The 17,320-nt window shown below is 34.6% G+C and overlaps 1 protein-coding gene across 1 annotated transcript; it reads left to right on the forward strand.

Annotated features, from left to right (window-relative positions):
* The first annotated feature begins 555 nt into the window (after positions 1-555).
* Positions 556-6,754, forward strand: LOC137394531 (zinc finger protein OZF-like). The gene is made up of 4 exons (XM_068081256.1): positions 556-661; positions 2,341-2,397; positions 2,506-2,568; positions 5,895-6,754. The coding sequence occupies exons 1-4, from the start codon at positions 556-558 to the stop codon at positions 6,752-6,754; spliced, it is 1,086 nt and encodes a 361-aa protein (XP_067937357.1).
* Positions 6,755-17,320: the final 10,566 nt, after the last annotated feature.

Genomic DNA, 17,320 nt, shown 5'->3' on the forward strand with positions numbered 1-17,320 from the left:
TTACATGTCACTCACTTGGATGCAGAGAACATCGGCCCGGCGGTCATATGGTCACATGACACTGACGTGGCCATTCTCTGCATCCAGTTGGCTACTGAGCTAAAAAGAAGTTTATATTTTTCAACTGGCACTAGAAATAGGTGCCGCATTCTCAACTGCCCTAAGATCAGCTAGACACTGAGTAGTGACATTTAATTATGTCTACTGGGGCTTCATGCTTTTTCCGGTTGTGACACAACTAGCTCATTTTCAGGAAAAGGCAAGACCACTCATTTCAAGCTACTTCTATCAAATGAAAAATATAGGTCGCCATTCCTTAACCTAGGAAAATATTGAGACTTTGATGATGAGTTGTTTAACGCACTGACTCGCTCAACACTGCATCTTTATGGCGAGCCTGATTTTACAAATTTAGCCGATGCCAGATACAGGCTGTTCTCATCAAGGGCATCTTATGAGAAAACCCATCCAACAAGTGAGGCTTCTCTCCGTCAGCATTTAATGAGGGACAATTATGAAGCAGCAATATGGCAGCGAGCGATTCAAATATTAATCATGCCACCTGATCCCACAAATCATGGCTGGAGTAAAGAAGATGATGGCATTTCTGTGCAGGTGTTTCCTGATGGACACGGAGCTATTTTCAGGCAGTTTGTCCAATGTACTAGTTGCTCATGCAAAAAAGAGTAGATGTAAAAGCCGATGCTCTTGCAAAACTGCATCTTTAGTTTGCACAAGTCTATGTAGTTGTGTAGACTGCAGCAATGAAAGAGCGACGAGATTGAGAATGGTAATCATACAGACAGTGAGGATGAGCTTCAAGATTAAATGCAATGGTTTTATTAAATGCTTCGTAATATGCTTTCTAAAATCGATTGAAAGTTCTCAATGTATTATATTATAAGATATTATAATGTATGTATTATAAACAGACTGTGTACCTTGGTGAACATGCTGTATAATATAATCATCATACAATGTACATTACTAAGATACACATACAAAGTCCTATGATATTCATTAATAATCCAAAAACTTAATCGTCATTGAACATACTGCACCATTGTTGTTTTAACACGCTACCAGTACGGTAAATCTAAAATGAAGCAAGAAACTTTGCATATAAATGCCAGGTAAATAAAAAATAAATAACATGTACCAACAGAAAGTACTAAAAGAAGCATAATAAATGCTACTAATAATAAAAATAACTATAACACATACAAAAATACTAATAACGTAATAAAAACCCATATATAAAATATGATCAGTTGAAAAGTGTTTGCACAATGTTACTAATGATGACTCAGTTACATCAATAAAAATTGATTTTGTTGTTGTTGCTATAGTGGTTGCAATTGCTTTAGCAAAGGTGTACCTGAGAGCATGAGAATATCAATCGATACAATCATCAGAACTACACTCCGCGTCAAAGTCGCTAAGGTCCAAATTTCACACACTGTTTTCAGATTTATTCATACTGCGGTTTGCAATGTTATCTGAAGACATTCAAGTGTTTTGATGAACAATGAGAGTACTCTTCAGGAACATCGTACAACAAAGTAGCAACTATTGTTATGGCGTATTCGATGACGTTTTCTACCTCCGAAGCTTTACCGTTTTGTATTTAAAAGTTTGAAAGAGGCACCAGAGAAATAATTAATAACTGTATTTGGCTAATGCTTTTTACACAAAGTAGTTGCAGCTTTAACATGTCAGACACTTCAAAGTATATGAATAAAGGTCCAGCAAAAATGGTGAGGCCCACGGCATCGATGTCGCTCCACCCAAAGAAGATTGCAAAACATAAGCAACATTTGCTTTGCTCATCAAAGGGTTATATTTATCTTTTCAAAATGCTGACGAGTTAATCGAAAAATACAGCATCACTTTCTATTTAAGCGCCTCATTCAAATGCATTTATATCTGGACACGTTTAGTCTACAAAGACAAAAATGACATCAAACTGTAGCTGATGTTATAGCCTTTTATTGGTCTTAATTTTATTAAATCAAACCTGTTGACGCAACCACATCTTTAAGTGTCACCTTTAATAAAATGCCATTATTAGGGAAGCGTTGAAAATACATCGCTATGGCATTCAAATAGAGGTTTTATGGTATATATATGATAAAGATTAACTATCACTTATGGTTATGTTTTTGTATCTTCCGTACACATGCTTTTTATTAGTCATGCCATCTACCGCATATTATTTTGTCATCATGCTTTTACCAGTCGGTTTGGAGCATTTTAGAACATTTTCTAGGCTGATCCTCATATCTAGTTGAACTATAACTCTGCTTGTAGTTAGTAATTTATGGATATTTTCTATTGTAGATGCTGAGGTTGAAGTAGAACCTGGTGATTCATCAATCAACAATGACAGTGATGAAGGCAATTGATTATGTTACAATTATATTTTCATGGAAATCATCTCAACTTGGTAAATATATGAGACAATTCTCATTATTTTCTCTAGTTGGCCTCTCATATTTATTGTAGGAGTTGATGAAGTGATAACAAAACCAGGATCTGATGGTTGTGCTGATAGTCTCTACCCAACTGGTTAGTTGAAGATTTATTAGATAATAGTGCTAACTGCTGTTGATTAGCTCAGATGTCCAGTGCCTCTTAGCTCAGTAAAAATAATAATTACCTTCCTCTATTGTCTGACAAACTGGTTTATTAGTAAAACTAAAATACTAAACCTGACTATAATTTATTGTGTCATTCTCTATTAAGCCACAGACTTTTTTTATAGATGTTCTTTTTAGTACTAGTTGTCAAAGGAATGCAGCTTTTTATTGCCAGGCCTGTTGTCATGGTTGCTATATTAACATGTGCACTGCTGGTCTTCACACTCATATATTGGTACAACATCTCAACACTTTGTCAATGCAACATTTGCAGTGCTTGTGGTGATTTTAAATGTATTTGATAATTATTAAGCTGAACAATCATATATTTTGTTTTGTATTTGTTTGAAAGAGTTTAGCATTTTGTGAAGGGTTTTGGGAAATCTTTGACAAAAAATATAGGGGCAGGCCTCTAATGATGTTTATAAGCTGAGTTTGTCTGTTGGACACGTTTGGTTCATCGTCTTCGTAAACACATGACCAGAGCATTGACGACCAGATCATGGCTCAAGCTGAAAATTAACTATTGGTATTCATAGAAATGTAAAACGTGTCAGTTTGTCACATGGTAGCACTTTCTTTCAAGTTAGCTTTTTACCGCAGTCAAACTAAATTTGGATAAAGCGCTTTATGAGCTTGATTTTTTCATACGTTTAAACTCACTTTAGAAACTTTTTTTAGTCTTTATATTAGAATTCACTCAGTACATGCCTACAAACCTATTAGGTTTGCTTTATTAACAATCTGTACCAGCTGATTCCAAGCCGGTACATTTCTGATTAAACTGCTGATTATCGTAAAACCTCTAATTGAACACTACCTCTATTTGAACGACACCTCTATTTGACCGCCACTATGAGAGAAATGTTGAGCAATAGAGCACTACCCTTTTTTTTGTACGCCACCTCCATTTGACCGTCGCTTTGACAATTGTTCGTCTCTATGAACCAATATTATTAAATGATCAGTAGAAAGGTGGCCACGAAGTTGTATTAAAAATGAATCGTTTATATCAATAGTAATCAATTCTCTTGTTGTCCCATTCAAAAGCTTTTCACTTTTTTCCTTTAAACTTTGAAGCAGCATCATAGAAATAATTAATAACTGTTTCAGGCAAATAGTACGTCTTTGTCCTTTTAAACACGGTCTTGATACTTTGAAGTACGCATATATAAAAGGCGGTTTACATATATGATGGTAGATGAATGACTGGTTTTAGGTCAATGGTTACATTCAGCGAGCGAAACTGTTACGCTTTGCACTTGCGCTAAATGCCACGCCACGCGTAAAAGTTTCGCTGTGCCAAAAATGTTTCAGGCGAATAATATTTCGCTAACTGCAACGTGTAAAGTTTCGCTGTGCTTTTTTGGACGAAAATATCGACTAGTTCAGCAGTGCAAAAGAAGAGTTGAATTCAGAGGACATTGTGGAAGGTATTATACACGGAAGCACAATTACTGCAAGGGTAGATGTCATTCTTAGAAGATCACCAATCATTCAGGGAGGTCGTGAAATTGAGATAGAAGTGACCGCAGCTGCTAAGAAGGAGAATATATCTGTTTTAAAAAGGGAACAAAAACGCCTTTACAAGCTCAAACTTTTGGCCAACCGGCAAAACTTTGCAATAGTAAGTCACGAGGAGAGTTCTGATGATAACTTCTTTACCAGCTATGTAGTAGCGAGAGAATCGCTTTCAACATCTACCCAAGACAGTAACAGAGATATAGAGCTGCTACTACTAAAATAACGAGTCAGAGAGCATCATTACACGCTAGTATTCACTTATCAAGAATACCAGTTTAATTTTATTGCTAGACAACCGCAATATAGACTAAACTGTTTATATTTACTCCATTCATCGTTTGCGAAATTTTATTTGTATTTGAATTATTTTATTTGTACACTCAATTTAGTAATAAATTATTATACATGTATGTCTATACATGAAATGAAATATATAATATAATCATGTTTGCCGCAGCGATATCAAGGAGTTGTTGTTGATGAAAGGTTCTAGGCTGACTAGTTGCTTCTCTGCTAATATTCCTGCCTTGATGAATATTACTACTTTGTCTCTAGTTTTCGTAATCATAATACGTTATATTTCATTCTCAATCTGCAGTAAACGCAAAAAGGAAAAAATATTAATAAATGTTAAGGAAGTACAAAAACAATAGCTGAAGTATTTAATGAAAGCGATCAGTTTTTAAACAAAAAAATTACCTAATGCAGGTAATTATAGCAAAAAGTATGTGCACTGCAAATCAATACATACCATGTCCAGATCAGAATCATTATCGTCCTCAACTACGGTATTAGTTGGAGATTGATGGAGTTGATTTCAATGTCAAAAGACTGTAGGAGAGATTTTTGCGATGACGAAGCCATGCCGAATAATTTGTGAACACCTTGAATAATTTTGTAAAGAAGTTCGATGCAATGGCAATAAAACTCGAAGCCCCGCCGATGATTTTGAAGAAGTTTTGGAACTTGGCTACATTTCGTACTTCGGCCTAGCAGATATTGTTGCGATGACGCCATTCTGCATATCTTGCGACAACCTTGAATAATTTTGTAAAGAAATGTGATGCATTAGCAATGGGGTTAACTCAAAGTCCCAGCAATGATTTTAAAAAGGTTTTGGAAATCAACTACGTTTAGTACGTATGCCTAGCTGCTAGTTTTTAATTTTGAGGCAGTAGTTATTCTCCCATGTAATTAAAAGTAAAACTACTTTTTTTGCGGAATTAAAAAAGTCGCGGAATTGACTCATCGCGAATTTTTATAATCATCGATTATTTTCATCTTGTAGGGTATAACTTTGAATATTGGTAGCATATTATTTGATAACATCATTGCAGTAATCTGATTTTACAAATAATCGACGCTCGTAACTCCTCTTCCATTGGTTGCAAACTGTAGCAAACATACCAATAAGTGCAATGAGCTTTTATGAAACATTGGTAAATACAGATATAAAACAAAAATATGACTTCATATTTAGAATGAAATAAAACTTGAATTTCTAAAAATCCTTTCATCATATATGCTTTACATCTGATGGTTGGTCCATGACCTTATACCGTGTGTTTGAATTGTTACACGTGATATATTATTCATATTTGCAATCAAAACTGTTAAAGAATCTTTTCATATTACTTATAGGATTTAAATGACATTTTTATGATATAAAATTTTTTGAGTGTATATCATACTACTGAGTTTGTGGGCCAAAACTGTAAACTTGTATTATAGGTAAAAATTGTGGACAGAATTCCTTTTCAAGAGATCAAAATGATATATCTGGAAGATTGGTATGCACTACCGCTGTAAAGACAAAGATAAAAGGTCTCACTGCAAGGAAGCCTCTTCAGCGTGAGATATTCAGTGCTAGCTTTGCTCGCCGCAGTCATCTAGCAACAGACATGAGAACACACACTGGAGGAAAACCATTCCAGTGCAATATATGCAGTAGTGGCTTTAATCATCATCCTAGTTTAACCAGACACATGAAGACTCATACTGGAGAGAAGCCATTTCAGTGTAAGATATGCAGTAGTCGGTTTGCTCAATGCTGTAATCTCACAAATCATATGAGGACTCACACTGGAGAAAAGCCATTTCAGTGTAAGATTTGCAGTAGTCGGTTTGCTGAACGCTCTAAAATAACAAGACACATGAGGAATCATACTGGGGAGAAGCCATTTCAGTGTAAGATTTGCAGTATTCGGTTTGCTCATCGCCATCATTTAACAAGACACATGAAGACTCATACTGGAGAGAAGCCATTTCAATGTAAGATTTGCAGTAGTCGGTTTACTCGATGTAGTTCTCTAACGAATCATATGAGGACTCACACTGGAGAGAAGCCATTTCAATGTAAGATTTGCAGTAGCCAGTTTGCTCATCGCCATCGTTTAACAACACACATGAGGACTCATAGTGGAGAGAAGCCTTTTCAATGTAAGATTTGCAGTAGTCGTTTTGCTCAATCTGGTACTCTAAGAAAACATATGAGGACTCACACTGGAAAAAAACCATTCCTTTGCCATATATGCAGTAGTAAATTTGCTGATCGCGGTAATCTAACAAGTCATATGAGGATTCACACTTGAGAGAAGCTGTTTCAGTGTAAGATTTGCAAGAGTTGGTTTGCTCAACTTGGTACTCTAACGGAACATATGAAGACTCACACTGGAGAAAAAACATTCGGGTGCAAGATATGCAATAGTAAATTTGCAGAACGCCGTAGTTTAATGAGACGCATGAAAACTTATACCCGAAAGAAGCCATTCCAGTGCAAGATTTGCAATAGTCGGTTTTCTCAACGCGTAATTTAACAAGACACATGAAGACTCATACTGGAGAGAAGCCATTTCATCATAGGACACACAACTGTACATGTTCAAATGTACTCGGATACACTAATATACTCCTATTTGGTTGTGTAAAACTTGTATAGGGATTGTCCTTTTTTTTGATGTGTATTTGCATCTGTGGTATATATATTGAGTTATTATTTACTTATCTAGTTGTTGTAAAATATATGGAGCTTTGTAGTCAAAAATAAATTGCTTGCATGTCTTCTATTGAATGATAAGCCTTGGTTCAGTTTGGTTGAACCGATATGAACATGACTAACAACTGCAACATTTTTGGAGATGGGTACATTGGCTGATCCTCCTGACCAAACCTATTGACAGCGAAAATATCAAATCAATTACTGTAGTAATTAAAAACTTGTAGCAAAGCTTTAATTTTTATAGTGCATGAAATTTCTTACATATCTGCTGAGCAATAATTCACATAACAGTTAAGGTTTCTTGTTGTGTTTATTATTAGCTTTTGTAGTTGAATTCCAGCCTCATTGTGTATCTTGCTGGCCAGCTTAAAAGTTAAAAAACACAATTTTATGGTATTAACAACTGAAGATAACTATAAAGATTCTGTTTTCCATACTTTTTTAATTATGGAAACTTTTGTGTATAAGCTGACAACATATATAGGCTATTTCCGAGCTTTAAAGACTGTTTTTCCATTACAAGTATACGGAGTGTATAAGCTGGACCCACTGTTTTTCCATTTGTTTAACACATCGTAAAACCTCTATTTGAATGCCACTTACATATGAGCGTCTCTTCGACATTCTTTGATCTTTGCGAACCAATAATAGCAATTGATCAGTCGAAAAGTGTCCACAAAATGGTTGTAATAATGACTTAGTTACATCGATAAAAATTGATTCTTCTATTGTTTATGTTCATATCGAAGTTCGTTTTCCAATTCTGAAAGTGTTCAATTTTTCGTCAAATTTTTGAATTCAACACCGTAGACATCATCAGTAACTGTATCAGACTAATAGTAATTTCCTGACGCGAACTTGATACTTTGGCGTACACGTCTGTGACATAACAGTACATGTATGTGAAAAACAGTTTATATTCATGATGGTATATGAACCGCTACTTTTAGGCTAAAAGTTGTGCTTAGCAATGCAGCAAAAGTTCATCATTTGTGCAAAAGATTGTTTGGACACTAATATCGACTAGTCCCGCAGTGCAGAAGATTTGATGTCGAAACACGATGTGGAAGGTGTTGAGTGCACAGACACCAGATAGAAGCCACGATAGTCAGAAGATGTCTGTACCATCGAAAGCAACAAGCATAATGCAACTGGCAGAACAAACGATGCAAATACCCTTGTTTCAAAATTGGTAATTTTTATTTTTGATTGTATTATAGTAGTATTATAAGTATGGTTTGTTTATGTAACTTGTTTTTGAATGTAAATCTGCAGCATTTGATAGATTACCATTATACAACATAAAATTCGCAGGTGAATAGCGTATTATTTGTTTGTTTATTTTCATCTATAATATAACTACAAAAAATAATATGAAGAGTGCTTCTTACAGTATACAAAAACAAGAAAAATAGAAAAAAAGTCACTCCAGGGAAGGTGATGATGAGGTCCTTGTGTGCAATAGCAAGGCTAATCAAGGCGCAGAACCTGAAAGTAGAGTCAGCAGAAGTCTGTCTAGTTAGTTTAGTCCAGTCTAGTCTGGTTGTCTGAGGTAGCGCTTCAGTTCATTTTTGAAAGAATTGGCATTTAAAATTTTACACAGTGTAACCGGTAGCAGATTCCATAGCAATGACTCTTGCTAATCCAAACGACATTGACCAGCTTTTGATTTAAACAATGGTATTTTTAGGTTAATGTGTGTTTGACGAGTGGTTAAATGTGTTATTGTCCTGTTTTGGTTTGTTTCATAAAATGTGTTGTGTGTTTTTATCAGTACTTAATATTGGTATAACGTTTTAACAGTTAAAATTCTATTTAGGTTCAATAGCGGATTAGCAGAAAAATAATAAGTTTTCTTGCTAATTATTCTGAGTAAACGGTTTTGAAAAACTTTAATTTTGTTTAAGTAGCAGTCTGGAGCATTTCTCCATGCTTCAACACAATACGAGTGTTTGGAATTGATGAAGGAATTGTACAAAATTAGCAAAACATCCTTAGAGAGGAACTGAGACAATCGAAAAAACAACCCAGCATAAGGTCTAAAGTCTTTTAACAGTTTGGATATATGATTGCTCCAATTCAGCTGAGGGTCAATAAGTACTCCTAAAAATTTTATATTGTCAAATTTATTTATTGGATAACCATTAATTAGTAGCGATTGTTCATTAAAGTGGTACGAGTTCCGTGGGTTTTTTTTAAATAAAATGAAGCAATTTTTGTTGCAATTAATTGTTAGTTTATTTTAGTTGCACCAACTTTGAAGGATCTTTCGGTCTTTATTTATCAAATTTATTTGCTTGTGAAGGTCTTAGGATTCAAAAAAAGATTAATATCGTCTGCATATAAGATTGGTGAAAGTACATCTAATTGACATGCTAAGTCATTAATGTATGTTAAAAGCAAAGTTGAACCCGATACAGATCCTTGAAGAACACCACATTTTATAGCTTGTGGTGCTGACAGGGTAGTATTTATTTTTATTCTTTAACTTCGATCTTTTAAATAGTTTTCTATCCCTTTAATAGATGTTGTTTTGAAACCAATGGACTTTAATTTTAATAACAATATACCTTGATCAATGGTATCAAATGCTTTGCTGAAATCTATAAATATACCAAGAACACAATTTCCCTTGTTAAAAGCTTGGAATGTTTTGTTTGTAAAGGAATTAATTGCATCTCTTGTTTCAATACCTTTTCTAAAACCAAATTGATTAGAGTCTAGAATGCTATTGCGTTCAAGATAGTCCATGATGCGGAAATTTATAAGTTTTTCTGTAATTCTGCTAAATATCGGAAGAATTGAGATAGGCCTACAGTTTTCACATTTAATTATGTTCCCTTTTTTATACAGAGGGTTAATTCTTGCAATTTACATATCATCTGGAATAATTTAGGTAGGTGTGCTTTTGTTTATGATGCGGGTGAGTATACAACTTAAAGAAGTAGCATAGCGTTTAATAACATTGCTTGTAATACCATCTAAGCCAGCAGCTTTCTTTTCGCTTAAAGAATTTATTGTGTCCATAATCTCTTGGCTGGTAACTGGATGTAATTTAAAGCTTAGATTGTAATCGGATAGTCTGTTGCTCAAAATTTCTGTTGGAAGGTTTTTTGCTAGCGAGGGTCCAACGTTAGTAAAATATGTATTTAATTCATTAGCTGTTTCTATATCTGAACATATTAAATTGGAAGTGTTGGAAATAGCTTCAAGTTGGGCACTCTGCAAATCTTTGTTGTCGATTTGTTCAATATTTGTGTGTTAATTACTTTCCAAGTTTCTGAAGCATTGGAGCAATTGTTAAAACTGTCCTTGAAATAAGAAAATTTTGCATGCTTCAATTCAGTTGACAATCGATTTTTAAATTTTTTGTATTTTAAATTTAAATTTTGTATTAAGAGGAGATTTAGATAACTGGCGGTAAATATTGTATTTCTTTTTAATTTTATTCAGCAGAGCATTGGTCAGCCAAGGTTTGGTATATTTGAATCTCTTGTTTCCGAAGGACCCAGACCTCTCAAGAATGCATTTTGCTATCAGATTTTGAAGCGTTTTATTAAAAAAAGCATAATTTGTGTTGAGACATTCAGGAATGAAGATATTATCCCAATTTGTATTTGTTATTTTTTGTGCTAATCTATCGTAATGAATATATCGTTTATTTATGGTAGAAAAGTTACTGATTTAATCGTTAAAATTAGAGTTTTTCGTACTTATGTAAAAAGTAGGTAGATGATCACTTTAATCACATTTAATAGTTCCTGAAAATATGTTGTTTTCCATGGTGTTTGTTAAAATATGATCTAAACAGAACTGCTTTTGTTTTGATAGTCTTGTTGGAATTGTAATAGCGTTTTCAAAATTATGTAAGTAAATTATGTTTTTATAGTTTTCACTTGCATTGTTATCTAGATAATCAATATTGAAATCACCTAAAATGAGGTACTTAGAATCTGAGGTTGTTACAGGAAATTTAGGTCATTTAGAAATAAATCGAGGTCGATTGATAGAATCTTTGCGGGTTTGATTGATAGAATTTGAATAAAATATTTGATAGAATGCTTGCGGTTACCTTAACACGGCTTACAATTGATCGACGCTCATAACTCTTCTTCTACTGTATATAAAAATTTAGTTTTAGCTGTAAACTGTAACCAACATGTAAATGAGTGCATTAAAGATGTGGTTGTGTCAGAATATGCATGAAATGGCAATTTTTGCGAAATTATAACTCCGCGAATAAAATCATCCTGTAAGGTATATATCGAGTGATTCTAACTCATTTAGTGCATGTATTTCATGTGAAGAACTTTAATAGTAGCCAAAGATAATAGGGCCACTCAAATATGACTATCAAAATTGCTGGTGAAATATTTTACGCTAAACTTTTACGCCATGCATTTACCTTTGCCCAAAACTTTCAAACTGTTTTTTATGCTTTTTCTTCGAAGTATTAAAGATGTGGTCGCATCAAAAAATTTGATTTAATGAAATTAGGACCAATAAAAGGCTAAAACACCAGCTACAATTTGATGTCATTTTTGTCTTTGTAGACCAATCCTGTCCAGAGATATATGCGTTTGAATGAGGCCATCTTTTGAAAAGCTCACTTTCCAGCGGGTGCTTCATTCGTGACGTAACTAGTGATACATCTGGGGGTCCTACCACACAAAGCTGTCGTCAGAATAGTCACTTTAAAAATCACTGTCGTCACTTTTAAAATCACTGTCGTCACTTTTAAAATCACTGTCACCTTTTTCAAATTGGTAACCAAAACAACCTCTTTCTTCACATTCGTTATTTTAATACAAATATCTATACTGGTGGCACTGGGTTGCGTTAAAAATCTGAAACTCGCTAGGTTTAAACTTCTGCTAACCAAAAGCATGGCTCAACCAGCGACCTTCACAAACATATTAGTGATGTTTGGGAGCGTTGCTGATTACTCCGCGAAGAGTGACAGCCGTCTTAGGTTTTTAGAGCTATATTTCTTGTACTGAAAATAGACCGAGATTGCCTTTAATAATCACTGTCAGTCACAGACTTGGAAACGGATTTGCTGTCAATGTCGTGGCATTTCATTGCTTTAATTATTTGGCAGTCTATAAATGCTGGGCCAGATGCTTCAAACCAAAACTAGTGAAGTTTCGGTTGACCGTGGTGATTTATGAACAAATAATAAGTTAGTAACGGTACGGCAACACGTAACAAAATTTCCGTTGGTTCTAACCAAAATCACGAAATGATTGAAACACACAGAATTATTCTGCGCTGCTAGAATCGTGCTAGCGAGCACGATCTCAGCAGCTTTTGCAATTAGTATAGTCCAAGAGACGTATAATGACACACAATAGTAAAAGTATAAGTGCAAATCAACATAGTACACACGATGCAACTGCTTAGATTGCGTTATTGAATGCATTTATTGTTTGGACGCTATAGCTACAATTTGTTTATTTTTTAATTATATTTCCTTTTTAGCAGCAAAAGTTTTGCGGTAGAGAATGTCGACATCTCTAGCGCAAACAAGTCAGTTGCATCGTATTTACTATGATAACTTTCTGTAATAATTTTCTTGTGTGTCGCATTATGTTTTCGGACTACATATATCTTAAAATTTGCTCAAGTCGTGTTCGCTAACTAAAAATAGCGCGACTTAGACAGTTTTATCGTGTGTTCTATGTTGAAATGCTTTCGTATTTTTATTGTGTGTCACGGTACATGTCTTGGACTATACTAATTGCTAAAGCCACTAGAATCGTGCTCGCTAATAATTTGTTTAATCTGTTAAAAGCGTTCGTCGACGAACTTGGTGGGCATGCACAGCTCAAATAATTCTGTGAATTTTGACCGATTAATTCTGCGTTTTTCGTGATTTCGGCCAGAACTCCGAACCAACGAAAAATTCGTTACGTGCAGCCGTACCTTTAGTAATCCTATTTACGCAATCCTCGTCACCTACATTGGTAAATGGTCGTCTCGTCTGTCACTTTTTAAATATCCCTGTCGTCGGGTCGTCAGAATCGTCACAAAACATGGGAGGACCCCCACATCTAAAAAGAGTCCACGAGCGATAAATATAAGATCGCTTCATTAGCCAGTCATCAGCACAAAATTTTTATATAGGTCGTAATAAATGTTATCACTCGTAAAACGCGTTGTCTGTGATCTAAAATTTAGGGATTTTACTCTATTATTATATCTCATGGACATCGATATTTACTGAAGTAATCAACATCGTTACTTTAACGGATTATTCGATTGATACGTTTTATTGAAGAACAACAGAATTGTAAAAATTGCTGTAAAGTTACTGCGAAGGTGACTCCTGAGTTTTCTGGACATCATGTGATTAAAGTGCTACGGAGGGAAATAGGGAAATGGAGGTAAATCTATCTTTTACTTTGAGTCTCCTGTAGATATACTGTTGAGTTTACATTCAGATTATATTTCCCTGTTCAAGGTTATAATGTAATTTCCTGCGCGTTCGAGATACGTATGTACAGTGAGTTCTTGACGGCTTCTTTATAATCCATAGCATCTAGAAATACAATGGCTTAGATTGATGAATATCCTAAAGGTAATATTTTAGTACTCAATAATACATGTACTAATTAATAAAATTAACACTTTTTGCTATCACTATTCATCATTTTATAATTTTTTCTCGGTTCACCTAACTATATTTGCTTCAAATTTTCTGGGCAGTTTTATCTAGTAATTTAGATATATGGTTTGACTTTAGATGTTCACTTCTCACTTGTAGAAAGTGAAGAAAATCGATTGATCAATGTAAATCTTTAACTTCCAGAACCAAAGCTTCGAGTCGTTGGCTTGGCGTACTTATGCTTTCGTTACACATTTATTCATTGTTAAAATTACACTTGCAATCTATCTAACTCCCAATTTGAAAGATTTCAGTAGATACGCGTTAGAATGACATATCTATGAATGACATATATTTATTGCATTTGTTTTACTGATTACATGATGTTTACGTGGTCCCACCAGCCGAAGCAGCTTTGTCAGTATGGAAACTGTCATAAATGGAAAAAATAGACTTGAATGTGTGCTGCATAAACCATGATGTTTTGTTTGAGTTTACTGCAGTATATGAATTTGTCTTATTGTATCACCTACAACTATGTGAGTAGCCACGACTTGATGAATATTTTAAATAAAAGCTTTATGCTGACATGAAATTTTTTTTGCTCGTGAAAATTATATAAAAAAATAATATTGTTGAAAATAATGCAAAACATGATTTGCAGAACATTGAATATATCATAGCCTCGTTGACACCTGTGTTGAAATCTTTTCTGATAGATGGATTTATGAAGTGCATTCAGAGCTGCATGGACAGGTACTTTTGCATAGCTCGACCATTTGTTTAGTACTTGAATCAACAAATCAAATGTGACCAGTGAATTTTTTCTACACATTGATACCAATGTTGAGTCAATAACGTTGATAGTCGACTATACATACAATGTACATGACTTTTAGGGATGTAGTTGGCTTCGCCACCTATTCTTTTCAAAGACGAAGCTTGCTTATTTTACTTACGGTAGTAAGAAACTAGTCTTTGGTGTGGGCAATGATATACAGCCCCGCCTCCAGGATAGGCGACGGGCATAATGTGGGCGGGGTTTTTGGGAGGCTGTATACCGCTAGTGTGGGTAGCGACGGAACTGTGCCGATACAAAGACCTTATTCTACATAGTTTGCTTGACAGAATTACCGTAGACCGGTAAAATTGGTAGTCGATACTAAGATGTTTACACAGCATTTAGAAGAAGCTAATATGACAAATTTTTAACTTTCCTTGTTTGAGGCCTTTGAGACATTGGTAGTAATGTAACTGTAGCTGGATTTAAAATTTTATTCTAGCCAACACGAGCAAATACAAGATTAAATATATACCAATAGAGCCGCGTAGGACTAAACTTTTATCGCAATAGCCGATGTGAACACGAGAGATAGAGACAGGTTGTATCACGCGTTACATCATTTTGGACAAGTCTGGGCATATTTTTTTGGCCTGAGCGTTTTTACCGCGACCGAATTTTTTCGATTTTAATCTTCAAATATCTTTGTAATGAGATCACTTAATGCAACAAACAACATATCAACTGATAGACAAAGAAAAATATTTTTTTTAAAAATCAACTCAAATTTGACGCAACCACATCTTTCAGCGACATCGTTAAACATAGCTATAAAATGAAAATGCACCTTAAAATTTAAATTGAAAGCATCAACAAATTGCTAAGCACGGCACAAGGCCTTAGGCTATAATATCATCACATGTTTGTTGCAAGCAATATATATCAACTGGTAGAGATATATCTCGGCTCGCCAATGCATATTTATCAAGATATTTGACGAGTTAGCAGATTTATTGCATCAAAAAGGATTAACGTAGCTCCGCCCAAAGGAGATTGCTAAATATAGGCGACATTCGCTTTGCCTGTAAAAGGGTTAAATTGACCTTCTCAGAAAACTGACAAGTTTTTAAAAAACACAACTATTTAAAAAATGCAACGCCAGCCTCTATTTGAACGTCACCTCCATTTGACCACCACCTCCATTTGCCTGCCACTATAGGAAAGGTTAAAAATGGAGCGCCATTGCATTCAAAAAGAAGTTTTACGATTTGTTGTTAGGCCTGAGGCTAAAAACTTGACATACTAGACATACTTGCTGCCGTGGTTAAACAACTATTTTAATAGTCGCAACAGAAGGCATCTGTAGTCAGTGATTGGCAGATTTACAGGATAATTATATTATTATTTTAACGGTAGTATGAGTCGTCATTCATAAATAGCAATAAATGGTAATAATTTGTGATAATAGGTGATACACTCGACATTGAACAGCAACAAACAATGCTAATATTGAGTTCATACATCATAGTGATTAAAAAACATTCTGCAACAACTTGTCTGCGTCAGTCTAGAAATTTTTATATACAGTAGATGAAAACAACATAAATTATGATAATGCCGATAAGTCTACGAATATCAGTAAAAGTCACTTTGGCTTCTGTTCGAGTGTTTTTAGTTTATAAACTTTTGGTGCAGTTCGTACATAATAATTTAGTCAAGTGTTTGTTGCTGCCGTCTCCACAGCGACTGCCTTCCCTTCTATTTTTCATTCTAATTCACTTATCCTTAAAGTCTATCAAGTAAGAGGGTGGAGCGTAGCACTAGACGGACTTTGATTGCTTCCTACTCAGTCTTATGAAAAGCTGAATCTTTTTGAGGAAGTGATGGTGATAAGTCAGTCAGCCAGACCAAAGTTAAACATTAAGAAGACTTGAACTGTAGTGAACCGGAGGTCAGATTGATGCTGAGATTACTCACTTCTCATGCTAATGATATTGTGCATTTAATTTTATGTGTACCTGACATTCCACATGTGGTCTGGCTTTAAAACCAATAATTGTAACACTTGTTATTTTAAGAGGACATTTGTGTTTCTCAGTAGGTTATGGCAACAGTTTTAATAATTGTTTGAATGATCAAAGTGAACTTTACAACAACAACCTTTCACCTTATCCAGCTCACACTCTGAGGGAGTACTTTGGTATTCGCTAACCTGCCTGTGAAGTGGCAATAGCAGTCATGGCTATGTAATTTGAACAAGTTTTGATTATTTATGTTGTTAAACTTAATATTGTGGAGCATATAGAATGATATATAATAAGTATTGCTGTTTTTCAGCATTATATTTAATTACATAGTAGATGCTTTTAAAATAAGTAGAACGACAAGTTTTTTTTCAGGGTTAGCGGTCCAAATACAAATCCTGTTACGCTTTCAGATTTCTAAAAAGAAGTAAACTTTTTATTACGAATTGATTATTAAAGTGATTTAAACTTATTTCTTTGAAGGCTGATTATATGTTACATTAAACCATAACTGCCACGATCAGTGTTTTTGTTTTTTTCATATGTAAATCAGACATGCTGATTCCGATTTTGTAATCAAAATAAAAATTGGTCCACTAGTTTTCAAAGTCATTTTTGTTTTTGAAGGCTTTTTACAGCGATTCAATATCGGGGTCGAAAACGACACTTCAAGCCCCGCCCATAAACATGTGACGTAACCTAGCTTTTTATGGACGCAAGTCGGAGATGTTTAGTCGACTGAGAAAC

The sequence above is a fragment of the Watersipora subatra genome, chromosome 4 (assembly GCF_963576615.1).
Source record: "Watersipora subatra chromosome 4, tzWatSuba1.1, whole genome shotgun sequence".
Lineage (NCBI taxonomy): Eukaryota > Metazoa > Bryozoa > Gymnolaemata > Cheilostomatida > Watersiporidae > Watersipora > Watersipora subatra.